This window comes from Diadema setosum, chromosome 19, assembly GCF_964275005.1.
Source record: "Diadema setosum chromosome 19, eeDiaSeto1, whole genome shotgun sequence".
Classification (NCBI taxonomy): Eukaryota; Metazoa; Echinodermata; class Echinoidea; order Diadematoida; family Diadematidae; genus Diadema; species Diadema setosum.
Genome location: NC_092703.1, coordinates 13116562 through 13136594, shown reverse-complemented (window position 1 = coordinate 13136594; position 20033 = coordinate 13116562). Strand labels below are relative to the sequence as shown.

The window sequence follows — 20033 nt, the reverse complement described above, 5'->3', positions numbered from 1 at the left end:
ACAAACAGGGTGCTATGCATTGGCATACAACGGAACGCAACGAGTGGTAAACTTCCGTGCTTCAATCATGATTTTAAATGAATGAATTCTGCTTATATCTGTAGCAGGGGATCACTAATTAACCTATTGCAGAAGAAATATATGTCCACTTGCGGCGTTGGCGAAATTATTCTGTGAAATAATAATTAAAAAACCAAAATCTCATCCCGATTCGTCAGTCTGTTAGTGTTTATTTCGTCTACACATTTACCGTTTAACGAGCCCGACCAGACGCCGGGCGAAGCGAAGTGCGAATAGCTACCGATTTACGGGCAGCCACCACATGGACACACACACACACACACACACACACACACACACAAACCTCGCCCGCGCGGTTGGTTTGCGTGATTTGTGATGGGTTCGGATCAGATTGGATGAAAGAGGTATACAGTAATAATCTATTAATCACGTAACTGTTGTGGCGAGCTAGCGCAAGCTATACTAGGATGTTCAAAAATGGAATCTATTGTATCGCAGACTACTGCCAACTTTCTCACACTTTGCCCCAGGATCATGGCAATTTTCTGCGACGAAACATTGTATATGTAAAGCTCGATAATCCTGCCCCGGAGAGCAAAGGCGGGAGTGAGGCGGGCTTAGTGACCTTATCACTTGTCAAACGGCGTTCCATACAGCAAGAGAAGCTCGCCAGCTGCTCAGTGCGTGGTGGTTCATAATCATGGGATATCACCTTTGCATACGGCGAATGAGGTACCGATAATATAGGGCCGTAAAGTGCACAATTGCCAATACTTCATTCTTGATCATGATCCAGCTCAGATCTAGATCAAGATCGAGGTAATTTGTTATTTAATCATAGGGTAGCGAGTTGCCGAGTATGATCATATGGCTTGCTCTCTCTCTCTCTCCCCCTCTCTCTTACTTTATCTGTCTTTACTTAGTCTACTCTTAGCTCTCGAGCTCTCCCACCCACTCTAGCCTCAGGCTTAAGTTCTACTTCTAATGTTAGTTCCTATGATGAACCAGTAGCAGGCACGAATGATACCAGCTAGCAGTAATATCCAGTGTATCCCTTGGCATTCCGCTCAGCTCGCTCGCTCGTGTCCGATCCTCTAGCTAGCTCTACCCCGAGCCTAGGCCGAGGTTGCCGGTGAGCACAACCCCGGAAGTCAACAGGTTTCAGCTGTGTCTTGCTGATCTTGCCGTCATGGAAAATGGATCATGGCAAAAAAGGTCAAACAACAAAATTTATTCTCCTCAATGACAATGCAACTCTTACTTTGTCGCAGTACTTACCCATTTTTACAGGTTTTTTGAGTGTCGCATCCAGAGACTCCAAATCGAGGAAAGTGACAACACGGTGTTCGAAGCAGGTACGATCGGTCACAGTGCACTTAATAAAATAATTACGCACATCCAGGCGGCGCGCCCCCTTGTTACGGTAAGTTTAAAATCTAATTGTTTAGATTTAATTAAATGCCTCAAAACTCGATTTGGTTAATTTTATTATTCTTTAATTTTATTTTGAATACATTTTTGATTGTAAAATTATTTGATAATTGAAAATATTACTATACGATCTTTACAATCAACAAATAAGAGGGCAACATGAAAGCAGACTTGCAGAGAGCAATGAAAAGACTATTTTGATTCGTTATTTATGTTACTACTTCGAGCTTTTGACCAATGAGAATATCTGTTTTATTGACAGGCTAGGCAGCAGGTGCATACTAGTAGTATACTAGCGACATGGCAGCGATCGCAGCGTTGCAGGCTTACGGAAGCGACGAAAGTGACGATGAATCTAATGATCAGCATGAAGTTTCTGAAGATGCACTTGCTCATCTTAAACCATTGGAGAAAAACAATACTGTGCAGACACTACAAGCAAAACTACAACTTAATGCAGCACCTGTCGTGGACGAAACTGCAGATGTAAGACAACGTTAATGATAGTCCGCCTTTAGTCCCATTAATTTAGATACATGTTGTGCATGTAGGCCCTATGTTTATCTAGGCTATACAATGGCCTATGTCATAGCAGTATGCACTTAACCATCTTATATGTGTCCGAGCTACAATCGAGTGTAGTGTCTCTCTAGAAACTGCCTCTTGGAGGTGACCAAGGGACTTTCTTGTAATGTTGTGAATGACAGTGCCAGTGTGTCAGCTGCATGGCGCACCTCGCCCTGGCAGAAACTAGAGGCTTAGAGCACACACTTTAGAGTAACTGTGTCAGTAAGCGGCGTGCAGCCGTTCGCGGCAGGTACAACATACGCGGTAATATACAGCTAAACACAGCATTGCACTGTTACATGCACACTACACATATACTAACACACTAGCAATCAACAAAACCAACCGATAAAATGGGCATGATCTCTGACGAAAGTGAAATTTTCTCACCTAAATGACAATATATCGCATCCAAAATGAAATTTTCGGTACTTCTTAACATAATAGTTAAGAAACAATGGTCCAAGCAACTGGATTTTTTGTCGTTTTCTCGATGTTCATGGATTTTGAAAACATATCCTCACGTAAAATAGAATTTTCGCGAGCCGATGTGGGCCGCCATTTTTTTCGGAAAGTGGATGTTACCATCGAAAAAAAATGAGAAAAACGCGAGAAAGACATCAACAACACCGCCAGAATTGCGATCTTGTTTTGCGGCCAATGCATGTGCGCACGCTATTTTCATGTGCTTTCGCAATGGGAATTGGCGCTTACGCAATGTCGCGAGACATGTGAAGGCGTTCAGCTAAAGATCGCGGAGCACGCGCGTATTGCATACGGATTGTACATCGTGCCGCAAGCAGAAATACTACGTCGCATATCGCCCTTATCGGCGAAAATTGTGCCGGGTTTTGCCCTGGTAAATCATGAAAACTGCGTTGGTCAAATGATAAATTTCTTTCATGAAAACAATTGCGTTAATGAATAATCTTGTCTATGATATATGAAATGGTGGAAAATAATTTGCCTGATTTGTTTACAAGTTGGAAAAACTCTTAACAATGCTTAAACTGCCGCAAACGGGATATTTTACTCTAGTGCGCGTTTGAAAACCTCAAAAATGCGCAGCTTGAACTCGCAAGTTCATTAGACATTGACCCTACCTGTCAAAATATCAAAAATCCTTCGTAAATTCCTTCAAAATTCACGGATCACTACCAAAATTTAATCATTTGTTACTTGTGTCATTCTCAACCTTCCCTGCAAGTTTCAGCCAAATCCGTTTACAACTTTTTGAGTTATTTTGCACACGGACAATCTAACTAACAAACAAACCAACGCCGGAATGGTAACGAAAACATAACCTCCTCCCTTGGTGACGTGGCCCACTGTTGTGCTCTTTGGAACACGTGTGGAGGTACATATAGTTTGAATTTCGCACTTGATTTGTGCCATCTTTTATTCATGAATTTCAGGGAATTTATATTCGTAAGACTGGTCTATTCATGGAAATGGTCGAATCAAGGGTAACATGCTTTGAATGTATTCAATGTCTAATTTTTACATCTGCAATCTGGTCTGCAGGAAAATAACTTATAAATGCCCAAATAATGTTTAAGTCACTTGCCTTATGTACAGAGTAGACATGTACACAATACAAACTTTTTTTTCTTTTAATCCACAAAAAAAAAAAATCCGCTAATTGTGTGCAGAATTTGAATTGTGTTGTAGAAAATTGTCTGTTTAAACAGCTCAAAAAAGAACTCAAATTTCATAAAAATCAGACTTCAAGACTGCGCTCTGCTGCCAATTGTGAGATGATATATGTAATTTCACAAAATTGACTGGAAAAAGTAGCTCATAAATTGGCTCGGCAGCAATGACAACTGATCGAATTTGATTGTACTGCGTCAGTTTGCACTCACCGACTTGGCAGCTTTTGCAGGTTGCACTGATTCTCGACACTGCATCTCTCACAGGAATTCAAAATGTGTATGAGGAAGTTTATATATAATATGTGTACTTGGACTTGTTAGCGTAACCCCCCAAAGAACATATACACAGAATCATACTGAATCTGGAAAAAACAAACAAACAATGGCAATACTTATTTGAACCAATTATTTCTTTTTTTGTTTGTTTTCTTTTAGAGAGTTGCCAAAAGTAATTTGAACTTTTTCCGATTTATCTCCTTTACCATTGCTAGGTCAACATTTGCAAAGATATGCCAAGGTTATGTTTTGTTTTGTTTTTTTGTGAAAAATAAAATGCACATGTTAATCTTTTAGCTATTTACAATTTGCATATAATATGTATATGTCAGGCTTGTTTGCATGCACACATATAATGTGCTATCCTGGGCTGTTCAAATTCTTTTTTTTTTCCACACCGTCACTCGATGTACGTGTACCATAGGTGTAATGTACTATCTTTCAAGATAATGACATGGCTGTTCACAAAAAGAAATCTGAAATATAAGATCTGAAATCTGAATGTGATGCAAAGCTAGAACCTCTGTTTATTCTGTATTTGTGATCATGATATGTCACTACTTTTTGTGATGATTTTTTGTCTTTTTTCTCTCTCCTAATTGTCACCTATAATTGTCTTCACAGTTTGGAAATAACCCTTACCAACCGCTGGACCCATCAACTAAGCTAGTTATGTACAACCCTCAGTATGAACAGATATATACACCAGAGGTAAGTGTAATACAGTGAGTAGGATAAAGTACTGTGCTTAAAGGGACTGTACAGTACTGGTTGAGGTGGGGATTCATGTTTTGAACATTCCTAAGTGAGATAATGAAAAGCCTCTTATGAAATATGAAAGAGCATGTAATTTTAAGAAAGATTCAACGTTTATTTGATGAAAATTGGTTTTCAAATGGCTGAGGTATCCAAAAAAGTGCTAATAATAAAAGGCAACATGCCACAACTTTATTAGGATCTCTTTGTTTCACCTTGTTTTTGGATATCTCAGCCATTTCAAAGCCGATTTACATCGAATAAACTTTTGATACACCTTAGAACTGTATGCTCTTTGACATCTCATAGAGTGGTTTCTGAATATCTCGCAAAACATTACAAGCTAAATCCTCACCTCGACCAGAACTGTACACACCCTTTAACACATATCGTTAGTGTTATTTTTTATGTTTGAATTTCCTGTATGTATGTTATTTTGTAATGCGCAGTAGAGTATATTATCATAGTAACTGCGCAATATAAATGTCCTTTATTGTTATTATTGTTATTATTATTATTATTATTATTATTATTATTACTATTATTATTATTATTATTATTACTATTATTATTATTAAACATTCAGTCCAGATGTAGCAGCTTTTCTGGTTAAGTTGTTTGCATTGTTTAACTTGCCAAGTTACAAATACAAAAACTCAGATTTAGGAACATATCTTTTATAGTAAAGTTGTACTGGTTTTCATGAAATATATCACCACACAGTTGGAAGAGTTTAAAAGACGCTGGAGGTACTCAATATACCTTCTTCCTATCAAATTGCTTCTTTTGGGGACTTACACAATAGCTGGAGAATGCAATTATTTGGCTTGGAACTTGACATAGTTCATTATACATGCTTTCAATATTTAGAGCTTTTAATTCACTGAGAAAGCCCTTGTAGCATTACTGTCTTCGGTCTTCAAAGTAGATAATTTTTTTGCATTAAAAATAGAAGAGGGAGAGGGAGATAGAAATAAAGAGGTAGACAGAAAAGAACTAAAACAAAACAATGGATTGATAGTATGCATACATGTACATGATCTACCTGTATGTGTTGGAAGTTAGATTTGATTGCAGGAAAGGCACAGAGCATATGCTGATTTCTCTGCTCTCAGTGTTTTCCTTTTTTTTTTTTTTTAGCTTTCTTGCTTGCTGCTTGTTTTCAGACACTTTTGAAGGTCACCATGCATTTTGTACTGTCCTTCCCACATTGCATACCCTGTTTGTTGTTGGTTCGTTGTATATTTATAGAGACATTGAAGACGACAATAATTTCTGTGCTCTCCCTCAGGTATATTTGTTTCTTTCTTTCTTTTCTGTCATGAGTTTATTAATGTGTTGTTTGTGTTTAAAACACACAGGAGATATTACTATTATCTACAGGTGTTTTCTGTTCCAAGTAATTTCAGTGGTATTTGGACTATTGTTGGTGTTTGTTTTATCCAAAAAAGGCTGGCCCGGCAAACCCGTTCAAGACCCAGCAACAGAATGCGGCCAAGAACATGCTGTCTGGATTTGTAGAGCCAGCACATCTCAACGCTTTCCATTTTGAAAACCAGAGGAGAACATTTTCAAGTTATGGTGAGCTTTTCCCCCACTTCAAGTTTAGGTGTATATCGGAAACATATTTTGATTTTACCTTGCTGTTACTCATGTCTTATTAGCAATTGATATCTATCATCAAATTTTAATCTTCCTGTGTTTCTCTTCAAATTCATGCTCATATGTTAGTCTTTTTAAGCGCAAGAATCAATATTATGGAAGCAAACAATGTTTAACCAATTCTTGCATTACCTGTGGTTGCCATGTGATTTTAGTAAGAGCTGTAGTATATGACTATTTTACAAAGCCTAAAATAGTCATAGATGGTTATTTCATTTTTAATAAACTATGTTATTATTCTCTCTTGCTGGCTCTCTTTTAGGTATTTCTTTGATTTTGGTGTCGTGTATCTTTTTCAGTCAACTCACCATTATGACATGTCTATCTTTTTGTTTTGAATTACTTTGTACATACTTTGATTTGATTATGGGTCGTCATGATTCTCTCCATTCTTAGCAGTCATCTTGTTCCCTTCCTGGTGGCCCTGTTTGTCATCTTCATTTCCACTTTGTATATCACACTTCATGTATATAGTGCACTTTGTCTCTACCACCATTTCTCTCCCATCAGGGTTTGCCGTTGATCCCAGTGTGGACACGGGTGGTCAGAAAATGGTCAGCAGTACGGAGGGCACGGTGGCACCTGAAGGTTAGTATGACTTGGTGGTCTTGCAGCACTTTAGCATTCTCAGTGGTCCTCTTTGTCAGCTACAGTCCAGGGACATCAAAACGTTTTATGGGGGGGGGGGGGGAAGGATACGAGGTCAAGGGTCAATGGTAGCCTCAATACCACACCCCCACTTAGATGGGAAGAATCTAAGAACGAAACCTTTTGAAAGTTGTGGGTGTTGTAATTTCTTTTTCCATTGTTTTACATTCTTTTTAATTTTCTTTGTTTTTTTAAGGTCAAAAAAGTGGGGGGGGGGGGGGGCTGTAGCCCCCAGCCCCTTCCCCCTCCACCCACCCCTGGTTCAGCAGCCCCTGCAGTCAACCATGTAAAACTGATGTTCAATATCAAGAGTTAGCGGGGAACAAAGTGTAGAGAGTTTAACCCTAAAAGGGCCAGGGGGGGGAGGAATCAGCCCCCCCCTCGACGTTTCGCGCTATAATTCTGTTACGCAAGAAGGCCTCGTCGCGAGGCTTCTTGACTTTGTTTGTTCAAGTCTCGCGCAACTTTTGAGACCAAATTTGCGACGTCCGCGCGTACTTTTGCGAAGCCACGCCCATTTTTGTAACGGAATGTCGCCCCAAAACGGGCACAATTTTGTGATTTTGTGTACATTTCCTATGGAAAACAGTGCTCTGTCGTGAAAGTCATAAAAACCTGATTATTTTCACAATTAATCACTTTCATTGATTAGTTTTGTGCTAATTATGGTAGAAAAGTGGTCAGTGACAATTTCCAATGAAAAAACAGAAAAAAACAAAAGTTGAAAAACAAAGAAATACATAAGAAATTCTGAAAACAATAAAATACATAAGAATTGAAATGAATTTTGGAAGTTTTTGTGATGTACAATCGTTGAATATGCTGCAACAGATTTACAGACCAAAAATTAGACTCTCAATGCTTTTAATTAGGCTAAAATATGATCTTGAGCTTAATTTGCATAATTAATTAATTAAAATTAGAAATTGATTGTTTCAAAAAATCTTATGACACAATCTTGTAGATTATGACGCAGGTCTCACGCATGCAAAATTTCATCGCGATCGCGCCACCGATGGCCGAGATCTGAGGGGGGGGGGCGGAATCCATCCCCCCCCCCCCGGCCTGAGCATAGCCAAAAAAGCCCGGCCCCTTTAGGGTTAACCGGTAAACTATCAAACCCTTTGGACACTCCCCCTCCACACATCTAGCCAAATGGGACACATTTCATATCCCACGAAAAAAAAAAAAAAAGGTCATTTACTGGGATATCAAATGCTTTTCCCATGTCTGAGCAGAAAAGCATTGGCATTGTGTTCCTTCTTGCTGATAGGGCATATTATTTCAAAGTTAATGTTATTGATTGAGATGCAAAAGGACGTTAACAAACCCCAAGATTGTTAGACTTGTCATTCTGCCTCTCATCTGTCCATTTTGCATATGTTGCAAATGTAGAAATCTGATCTGTTGAGCAGAACATTCAACTGTCATAACTTCTGGGCATTTAAGGTAGCATTGAAATTTTTTGAAAATACAAGTGAATCTTTACAAATTTGCAAATCGATAATTCCATGAAAAATGTGACTTTCTCATGAGAAAATAATGCGTAAAAATATAGATGCTATCAGAAGTCGGTGTACACTGGATGTCAAGTGTTTCATTGAATGTAGGCTATTGCCAGAAATAATTTATGATATATATGCATCATTGTGTATTTCAGTGTATGATATGATATTAGTGCTGCTCTGCCTCTTGAATGGATTATTAATGAATGTTATGTTTTCATTGTAATGCATACTTGATGGATAGTTCTCCAAGTGTAGAAATATGCAGATGATGCTATATAGAATTGCTCAGTAGCTTCTTATCATCGTGCGACATATGGCAAAATTGTAGCATGTGTAGAATACCGTAGATTCATGTGAGCAAGGGTCAGTCGGTTGTTGTCACATATTCTTGCGATACGCAGGAAAAACTGTGTTTGAAAAGACGGGCAAGCGAGATGGGGACAAAAGGAAGAGGGTGAGGAATCTGGACGCGTCTGACATCGAGGGATTCGAGGGACCGTGGGGGAAGTACGTGGATGAGAAAACGGTGGCCAAGCCATCGGAGGTGAGTCGGGACCTTACGGCTGCTCATTTTTGGGGCTCTCCTTGCCGAGCGCTCGAGGGACATAGGAGGGAGCCTTCCTGAATGTTTTTTTTATTGCTGTTGTTGTTTTGGTGTATATATTTTGTTTGATTGTTCTTATGAGCAAGGGATACCAAGTTGTTCAAATGGCAGGACATTAGGGCAAGGGGCTCCCAAGAGCCAAAGTACTGTCAGTGTCAAGTATTATTCTTATCTTTGGAAGATCGGCAGATGACAGTTGTATCATGGTAGATGCCTCTTTATGTAAAAATGAAAACAAAAAATGTGCAAAGTATCTTTGAAGAAGCATGGCAATTGAATGACCTTACTGCAAGGGGCACAACAGAGATATCACATCATAGTCGAACTTTTTGTGGAGCACAACTGAATATCAATCTGCCCTGGGGCTCTTGTTCTGTTTTCTGTTTGTTTTTCTCTACCTTCCCCCAACACACACATGTTATCAATTCATAATGTATTAAATTTTCTGCTTTGCTGTTCAAAGAATATAATATGGCAAATTTAAATTTTGACCTGTCTGGTCTGAACTTTTCTGGGGAAGTTAAGGATTATGTTTGCCTGGTATCTTGGTATCTTGATATCTGTAGAATCAGTGGCTGAAATTCATCATTTATGATACATGTGACTCTGAGATGGAGGTGATCAAGTATTCTTAAATAAATAAATAAATAAATAAATAAATTTCATAAAGGCCGAAAGTAGAGGGGTAGTGAACTTATACTTTATATCAGGGTCAGGGTGTAATTATACTTTATATCAGGGTCAGGGTGTAATTTACTAGTCATGATATGACTTCTATACAGTGTATGTAATGCAGTTCTATCAAATGGGCTCAAAGTGAACTGTATTAATGTAGGACATAATACATACATATGTGTGTGTGTGTGTGTGTGTGTGTGTGACTGTTTCTTCCGGGAATGGTCTGTACAGCCCACTGCAGAAGTAACATTCTCCCGTATTCATGTGTTTTATATACGATATCAATGTATTTGTATAATTATATATTTTTTTTTGCTATATTTATATTTATGTATACATGTATGTACTGAATGCGTTCATCTCTCCTTGAACGACAAACAGGAGGAGCAGACTGAGTTGGACGAGATTCTTGCAAAGAGAGCCAAGCGAGGAAAGGTTGTGGATGATAAACCTGCTGACGAGAAGACGACATTGCACAGTGAGTTTTGCAAACAGTCCACAGTAGTTCATGGACTAAATTTGTCAAATTTAAGCTCCAACAACCTCCAGTTTTATTTATGAATCTATTTGATTTGTTTTGAGAATGAGAGAGAGAGAGCTGCAGAAACTCTTCAAGCGGTTTAGATTATCTGTGTTTGTGTTTTCATGTCTTGACTTTCCTTTTTGAGGTAGTTGACCTTTGTGTTAAAACTCTTTTAAGGTGTGTGTCTGATGTAAAGTCTATCTACATTGTCATTTAAACTTGGATTCCTTGTTAGGGGACAAGAAATTACCTACAAAAGATTTCATCATCAATGAAATCTACCACAAAATTTGATGTGAATAGTTTTGATCATTGATATGCACGTCAGAAGAGTGTTTACTCAGAGACTCTAACCCCAGCACCTCTTAAACGGGAGATTCTTCCACCTGGACCCACTGGCAAACTTGAGATTACTGCGTGATCTTGCACACGTTTTCATGTGGTGGTAGCGCGCATCAAAAGTTTGAGGCATGACATTCCCGGTAGCCAGGGCTCCATGGCCCACTTCAGGGCCCAATGGAAGCTCATGGGTTATAAATGTTACTATCTTAGCCTTTTGATAATTATTTGACAAAATTAATGTTGGGTGAGAGAAGGCTAAAGTCTAAGCTGGAGAAAATATGTCTTAAGCGGGAGACACACAGCTAGAGTGGGACAAAGTCAAACTCGGATGGCAGAGCAGGAGATTTCGAGAAAATGGTCACAACGCAGAAGAGTTGTAGTCACTGTTTACTCTGAGTCAAATTCAACAGTGGGTGGAGAGAGGTCACAGTGTTGAATGCTTGACATGTGATTTGCACTCACTCGACCCTGCCTAAATCTTGTCTCTCAGTCAAAGACGCCTACGACTACCAGGGCAGGTCCTACCTGCACATTCCGCAGGATCTGGACGTCGACCTGAGGTCGGAGCAGCCGCCCGACAAGTGCTACCTGCCGAAGAAGATGATCCATGCCTGGACAGGTCACACCAAGGGCGTGGCGGCCATCAGGCTCTTTCCCATGTCTGGTCACCTCCTTCTGTCTTGTGGGATGGACTCCAAGATCAAGGTAGATTTTCGTTTTTTAGATGATCTTTTCTTTGATAGGATTGTTAACATTCATAATGTCTCTTGTTAGGGGGTAGATAAGTTGTTTCCAATCTGAATTTGTAAGCTCAGATTATAATTCATTTCATTTATTTTTCATTTACAACAAAAATGCAATTACAATAAAACATTTACACATTCACAGTTATGCAAAACAATACAGCATTGCAATAAAGGGTAACACTGAACCAAAGTACAATTTTATGCTTTGACTTTTACGACTGTATCGAGACAAAGTTTGACTCCTGCACACGGTGCTCCTTTCCCAATCATGCTACCTACTGTGGATGTATTTTGCAAAAAAAGAAGAAAAAAAACAAGAAAGCCATAAGTAGATATACAGTATATTGGTGAGCTCTTTACAGATATCTAATGCTGATACATGTGTAGTTACAGTTGGAAAGGAAATCAGTTCCATTTGGTAAACGCAAAGTCAATTTAACTGTTTTCTTTGGGATAACAAGTTTAATCTTGTGCATGGCTAGCCTCCTGATTGAAATTGAAATGTAACCAATAGAGTGAAATTTTCCTTGTATGATATAAATTTATTTTCTCTGTGTAAAACCAGCTGTGGGAGGTGTATAACCAGAGGAGGCTGATCAGAACATTCTCAGGACACAAACAGGCAGTCAGGGACATCTGTTTCAACAATGAGGGCACAAAGTTCCTCAGTGCTGGCTACGATCGCTACATCAAACTCTGGGACACAGAAACGGGTGAGTTTCCTAAGTAGGAGAGATGTGGACACTGAAACAGGTGTTCCTGCTGTTATACCACAGTGCTCCTAACATTACACCAGAGTGATCCAACCATGACACCATAGTGCTCCTGCCATTACACCACAGCACTCCCTCCAGGGGAGCATCTCATAAAGCATTTTGTCCGACAAAGTTGTCAGCCAAATTTGCACTCAGCCAGTCAGATGCAAGGATTTCAGTAGCTTGTAACAGTTTGTCCAGAAAAAATATCTGACCAAGATGCTTCATGAAATGCCCCCCAGTATTCCACAGTGCTGCTGACCATTATACCACAGTGTTCCCAACATTACACCAAAGTGCTCCTACTATTACACCACAGCACTTCTACCAATACACCCAGCCTTTCATCTGATACACCACTGTGCTCCAACCATTACACCAGTGTTTCCACTGATTCACAAAGTGCTTCCATTACATCACTGCACTCCCACTATTATAGAAAGTGCTCCTACCATTACACTACAGTCCTTCCTCCATTACACCACAGTACTCCCACCATTGTACCACAGTGCTCCCACTATTAGACCACAGTGCTCCCACCATTAGACCACAGTAACTCCACTGATTCTCAAAATGCTCCTTTCATTATATCACAGCACTGCCACCATTATAGAAAGTGCTCCTACCATTACACCGCAGACCTTCCACCATTACACCACAGTACTCCCACCATTGTACCACAGTGCTCCCTCCATTGTACCACAGTACTCCCACCATTATACCAAAGTGCTCTCACCATTGTACCACAGTGCTCCCACCATTAGATCACAGTGACTCCACCAATACGCCACAGTGCTCCCACCATTGCACCGCAGTCCACCCCTATTTTACAGCAGTGCAGTGCTTCCAGCATTTACCCTCTCCACCAGTACACCACACTGCTTCTACCAGTCTCACCACCGATGCAGATCTGCCGATGACTCTCACTTTGTGAATTCTAACTTTTTTCCTCCAGGTGAATGCATCAAGAAGTTCACCAACCGCAAGGTGCCCTACTGTGTGAAGTTCAATCCTGAGGAGGACAAGCAGGACATCTTTGTGGCAGGGATGTCGGACAAGAAGATTGTACAGGTGAGGAGGCCATTAATTATACCCCCATTCCACAGAGCTCATTTGGCAATGATTTACGGTATGAGCTATTATTTTTGCGTAAAGATATTTTCCTGAATGAAGAGGTCACAGACATTTTTGCAAGATGTTGTCTTCATGAATTTACACCAAGGTTATGATAAGTGCACTATTTCCCTAACGCATTTTGACATTTTTGCATGCTGTTAAATTTGTAATCCAGCAGTGTTTTGCAAAATTCCCGAAAATTAAACCCTCGCAAAAATAACAGCTCATACAGGACATACAGTATAGCTTGCAATGACCACAATCTTTATCTCTCTCTCTCTCTCGTTTGCTCCCTCCTGAATCTCTTTTCTTCTATCACAGTATGATCTCAGAACCGAAGAGGTCGTTCAAGAGTACGACCGCCACCTGGGCGCGGTGAACACCATCACCTTCGTGGACAACAACAAGCGCTTTGTCACGACGTCTGACGACAAAAGTCTGCGTGTATGGGAGTGGGACATTCCAGTTGACTTCAAGTACATTGCCGATCCCAGCATGCACAGTATGCCCAGTGTCACCCTCAGCCACAACGGTGCGCATTAATAACGATTGGCACGACCCTGTCATTCGGTTGCAGGTCATAGAATTGTCCAGACGACTTTTGAAAATCTTGCCCTTGCACTCGCAAGTTCTTTCAAGTGAAGACACTGTATGATATGTATGCATTTTTGGTTGAGACTCAATGATATATATTCACCACAAGAAGAAAACTTTCCACAGTCAAATTAGTGATGTACAGGTGAACCCTGTTTTTATAAGAAGCTGCTTGGGACCACTGTAATTTCCTTGTGGTATTGGGTATCTTGTTATATTAGGGGTAAAAACTGGAAAATCACCTCGTTATATTAAATTGATTTTCATTTCTTCTTTGCCTTCAAAAAAAACAAACACCCTGTTGATGTTTCTTTATGAGAAATTTCAAGTCAAATCAATATAGGAATTGTCAATTTCATAACAACACTGTTCTGATATGAATATAGATAAGCAAAGCTTGATTTGGATGAGGCCCTATTATAATTTTACCATACATTTATATATTATAATTCAGTTTAAATACTGTCAAACGGCGTGAAATTTTTGCGAATTGCCACTGGCAATCAATGCATATATTGTCGACAAGAACTTTTGCATGCATTTTAAATTCGCGAATCTTGGCTCTCACAAAATTCTGGAAATCGAAATGCATGCGACCATTCCTCATTTTACAGTACTGACAATTAATTATTCAAATTTGAATTAAAAGATTCAGTACCATAGCACAGACTAACTGTCTTAATAGGGGGACATGATGGGCTTAAGATACAGTGCTTAGCCCTGTATAACCGTGTCTTTTTATCGCCCACAGGCAAGTGGCTGGGCTGCCAGTCCATGGACAACCAGATCGTCATCTACAGCGCCATCAACAGGTTCAGGCAGAACAGGAAGAAGATCTTCAAGGGTCACATGGTGGCAGGTTACGCCTGTCAAATGGACTTTGCTCCAGACATGAGGTGAGGGTCATCACTTTTCCCGAGATTATTTTTTTTTTCCCCCAGTTTTTCTTCCTTTGGTGCCTTGTTGATGTGCAATACTGATGTCTTCATGATTTCTTTTGTTGTTGTTATCTTTCCTGTGTGAAAGGGGTATCAAAAGTTTATTCGATGAAAATCAGTTTTGAAATGGCTGAGATATCCAAAAACAAGGTGAAACAAAGAGATCCTAATAAAGTTGTGGCATGTCGCCTTTTATTATTAGCACTTTTTTGGATATCTCAGCCATTTGGAAACCAATTTTCATCAAATAAATGTTGAATTCTTCTTAAAATTACATGCTCTTTCATATTTCATAAGAGGCTTTTCATTACCTCACTTAGGAATGTTCAAAACATGAATCCCCACCTCAACCAGTACTGTACAGTCCCTTTAAAGTCATAGTAGTAATGCACAGAAAAAGGATATTACTAGTATTCAGATTTCTTGAAGCACTTTACCTTGCTCCTACAGAAAGAATGGAGAATATTTTCCCTGTCGTATCTCAGTAACAGGTTAGAGGGCTGAGTACTGTATATGCTGAATATTTTGTGAGGCTATTATTTTCGCAAATTTCACAAGTCTGGAGCTATTTGCGAATTTAAAAACATGCGAAAATATTAACTCTCATCCTGACATGAATGTGACATGCACGCATACATTTCTTTGTTCAGTACTGTACTCTACATTCTCGAAATTAAATACTCAGGAAATTGTTGGGAACTCGCGATTTGCAAAAAATTACACTCGCTAAATATATGGCAATGCTGCATATACAGTATGTTTCATAAGAAATGACATTTTGTGTGTGTTTGTTATTCTCTATATTGTTCTGTTGCACTGACATCACAAAGTGTTGTAGAGCTCCTTTCCTGAAGATGGAGGATGTAGATATTAATCAAAATTTGAAGCATTTGTAGGTTTTGAATGACTTGTGCAGTTTTCTTCATACTTTCAATGAGTATGTCTCTGATCTCTCTGCTTTTGTTCAGTCCACAAAAATTGCACCAAAAGGTAGTGAACAGTTTCTAGTGAAACGAGTTACTGTCATTGCTTATTTATTTCTTTGAATGAGAAGAAGGTAGCATTTTGATGATGGACAGGCATATTGCCTCATAGTTATGTTTTATCTTTGATACTAACTCTTTGTCTCATTTTCCTCTTTACTTTCACGCTTTCAAGTTACATTGTGTCTGGTGATGCTGACGGCAAACTGAATGTGTGGGACTGGAAGAGCACCAAGCTGTACACCAAGCTAAAGGCCCATGACGGAGTGTGCATCGGCTGCCTCTGGCACCCCCATGAGACATCAAAAGTCATCACATGTGGCTGGGACGGACTGATTAAACTGTGGGACTGATGAGTTTGTGAGAGAAACTTTGTAAAGACATGATGGCTTCGTACTTGTTCCTTATATGTTCGAGTCTGTATGCCAGGATGGAGGAAGCACCCACACAGGAGTGTTGTGCTTGTGCCTGAAGTATGATACACACTGTTGTGAAGTTCATCACGTGGGACTGGGCATAGCCTGACCTGCAGTTTATCTAGGGATCTCTATGGAGCGCTATATTTTCTCAAAGATGTTGTTTCCAAACCATGACAAACTCAGGCTTGTTGGGTAATCAGACCAATATTTATGATGATACTTTCCATGCCATGGACCTGAGGTACTTGTCTTGCTGATAAACATGAAACGTCTAATGTGTTGGGGGCGCCTTCCAGGTTGTTTGTTTCACACTCTTCCAACATGAAACTTAATGTGTGGGATTAAGAGGAAGCGATGCCACTCACATTCTGAAGGAACTGTCATCAGTACAAAGGTCGAGGTCTTCAAAATGTTTCAAGCAAAGTTAATGCTAAAATAAGATCTGTATCATTTGGGGAGATTTATTGAGCAGCCTAGTTTGATTTTCTGGATGCCTATCTCATCATTTTCTTAGCCTCCACAACACAGGTCTACATATACATGCCTAGACAGGCATAAACATATATTCACACATAAACATACATATTCATGCATAAACATGATTCACACAAATAGAGTGATGGTGATGATGAGTGTCTTGTTAATAAAATGATAGTAATAGAGAGAATCTTATAAAGCGCTCATTCTACCTAAAAAGATACTCATGGCGCTGTAGAACAGAGTACATATGTATCGCGTTGCAACAGAGTATCACAGAAGATGTAAGAACAATAAACAAACAAACAGTATACGTACATATATATGCATACAGGTAAACAATTGTCCATTTAAATTGAAAAGGTAGGTCTTGAGGTTCTTTTTAAAAAACATCAATAGAAAGTGTTCAGTTTCCTGCCGTGCTGGTGTGAATTTATGAGAGTAGGATTCTTTTTTTGTTCCCATGCAAAGTGTACAAAGGAATAAAGACAGGGTAGTTCAGACTCTAACCTTGAATATTCACATTTTCTAAGAAGAAAATTCCACCATTTGATTTTTCCTCAAAAGAGTAAAAGACATTAAAATCATTGTGATTCAATTTTGAAATACTTCACAGTTGCATTTATGGGGTCCAACACATGCCATTTTCCTTATTCAGGAAATTTTAGACATTGTCATTTTCATCCAGGATGTGCCTCTATAGGCCTGTGTGTGTATCATGAGTATCATATTGTCATATTTTGAGTGTTATTGGTTCCATCCATCAAGAGCTGATGTTTACAGAGTTAAAGGCACATAGATCCGGTGGTTTAGATGAGTACGTACGCAGGCGGATTGGGCAAGTTTCCTACAGACACCTATGCTATCGACTCCTCTTTAGCGCTTACGCTTAGACCCATTTCCACGAGTCTGAAGAAGTCCGATCCACTGTAGTCAGTGGTCCGATCACAGTTTGGCTCATGATTCGGCTGAAGGGGATGACAGCCTTAGTAAACTTCTTTTGTGATGTCATACTCAGAAGCATGCACCCTGGCATCACTACAGACTGCGCGATGCGCAGAGAAGACAACGAAGGCAACGTTACTTAGCAACACCTACTCGCTTTACTCTTGATGACAGCTCAACTTCGGCAATCTTTGTATCAATGCTAACGGTGATCGGCAGTATCATCCAACAGCACCCCCGCAACCACCGGGTCTATGTGCCTTCAAACATATGACAGAGAAAGTTATGCAGTTGTGAAAGTAGAGGCGACACGAGGGCGTTAAGATCATTTCAAAATTGGTTCAAGCTGGCTCGAGCAACATCCTTGTAATGTGCATTTCTCCTAGGCCTTCCCAAGTGACTACATTTGATGGGAATTTGATGAGTTGTGTGTACTGGAAGTATGATGTAGCAATCTGCCCATATTTCCAAAGATTGTCCACGTTGCTTTTCTTGCATTTGAGGAATAGTGCCCTCTGTAGACAATGCATTGTCAATGAGGAGTGATCCATGTAAAGCAGCACATTATGACTCACTGTATCTACGTCCACAACATTGTTGAATGGATGTTTTCCTGACTATTTTGAAAGAATTATGTGTTTATATACATGTATACATTTTGTAATTAAATTATCCAAAAAAGAAGAAAATGAATTCAGTATGTCATGCAATGGCAGTATTACAAGTGTGCTTAACAGAAAAGGAGAGAGAGAGAGAGAGATTAGGAGAGAAAGTGTACAGAATGGGAAAGTCCTCTCCAATGTTAAATCAATGCTTCCCAGATTTTTGTTTCATGTTTTATGTATCATCACATCTCTCGACTTATACACTGTGTAGTTATGTACATGTATATATGGAACATGACATGACACACAGACAAACACGAACACAAATATAACAGATAGGTGTGATGAAATTAATGACAGATGTTGTAGGAGGCCAAATTTTTGTTAAAGCCTTCAACATTTATGTCTTCATCAGCCTTGTCCAATGTACGATCAGATGGAATACAAAATGAATGATTACAATAATCTGCAGTGTGTGTGTATATATATATATGAAGAGTTTGTTCGCAAAAACCGATAAGTCCATTTTTGAAGATTTTGAGGTACGGTCTCTGTCATAGAGTACAAAATAATACCTTTTAAATGATATATTGGTCACTACATATAAAGGTACATTTTTGAAGTATTGGTTAGAAGAAGCAAAAATTTTCTTATTATCCTCTTTTATTTTATTTATTTATTTATATGTTTTATTTTCACAGGGTGGCTCCATCAGTGGGTTAAACACTGTTGTTCTTGGAGGCCCTGCATGAACACATACATACAAATAAACACATGATAATCATACAATACCAACATCAAAATCAAATTTGCAGTATCAAATCTGTATATATCTTAATATACTGTATACTGATATAAATTAAAAGCTCAAAATTTAACAAATATTATACAACACATTACATCCTCATATCCTTAAATTTCCCCTACCTCAGAAAGAAAGAACAGAAAAAAAAAAAAAACAACAACAACAACGACAGAACTATACTTGGGCACAGTGGAGTGCCCTCCAGAATTGGGCTGAGAAAGAATGTTTAGATGGGGCATGCCTTAAGTTTATTGGTAAACTGTTCCATTCAAGTGCTCCGGTGTGTGAAAAAGACTGTTTCCCAGCATTAGTTCGAGTTCTAGTTACTATTAGCCCGTCAGAGACTGCTGATCTAGTCTGGTAGTTGTGTGTATTACAAACTTTCTGAAACAAGAGTGACAGATACTCTGGAGCGTCCCCATTTAGTGCCCTATAAACCAGTTTGCACCTTTGAAGCTTCCACCTATCCTCTATCGTGGTCCAGTTTAGTTGACTTAGTACGTAGTCAGTAGATGTACGTGTGTCTACCCCTAAGACTATTCTGGCCATTCGTTTGTGTTGTCTCACAATAATATCTTTCGTAGTAGAGGGACATTTTGACCAGGCGACGCTGCAGTAGTCAAACAATGGGAGAACTAAAGAGTTTGCAAGAAGTTTTAGTGAATTCAGAGGTAGGGATTTTTTCAGACGACTCATCAAACTTAATCTGGAACTTATTTTCTTACTTGTATGATATACATGTTCCTTCCAGTTAAGAGCTTTATTTTTCTTGACCTTTAATCGCAAATATATCCATTTGGCAGATATGGACTTATCGGTTTTTGCAAACAAACTCTTCATATATATATGTTATACACACACATACACACACACACACATATATATATATATATATATATATATATATATATATATATATATATATATATATATATATATATATATATATATGTATATATGTATATATATATATATATAT

The 20033-nt window shown here is 39.0% G+C and overlaps 2 protein-coding genes across 2 annotated transcripts in view; one reads left to right on the top strand and one right to left on the bottom strand.

The window, feature by feature from the left end:
• LOC140242279 (SH3 domain-containing kinase-binding protein 1-like) overlaps window positions 1-1362 on the bottom strand; it is a 99545-nt gene extending 98183 nt beyond the window's left edge. The window contains 1 exon segment of the mRNA XM_072322024.1: window positions 1300-1362. Within this exon segment, the coding sequence (XP_072178125.1) occupies window positions 1300-1303 (4 nt within the window). The 5' untranslated portion in view covers window positions 1304-1362.
• A 390-nt stretch (window positions 1363-1752) lies between these two features.
• Window positions 1753-18313, top strand: LOC140243097 (pre-mRNA-processing factor 17-like). The gene is made up of 12 exons (XM_072322830.1): window positions 1753-1938; window positions 4575-4661; window positions 6158-6287; window positions 6879-6956; window positions 8926-9068; window positions 10188-10284; window positions 11162-11376; window positions 11983-12130; window positions 13128-13243; window positions 13610-13820; window positions 14634-14778; window positions 15979-18313. Exons 1-12 carry the CDS (start codon window positions 1753-1755, stop codon window positions 16154-16156), a joined length of 1734 nt encoding a protein of 577 aa, XP_072178931.1. The 3' UTR covers window positions 16157-18313.
• The last annotated feature ends 1720 nt before the right edge of the window (window positions 18314-20033 follow it).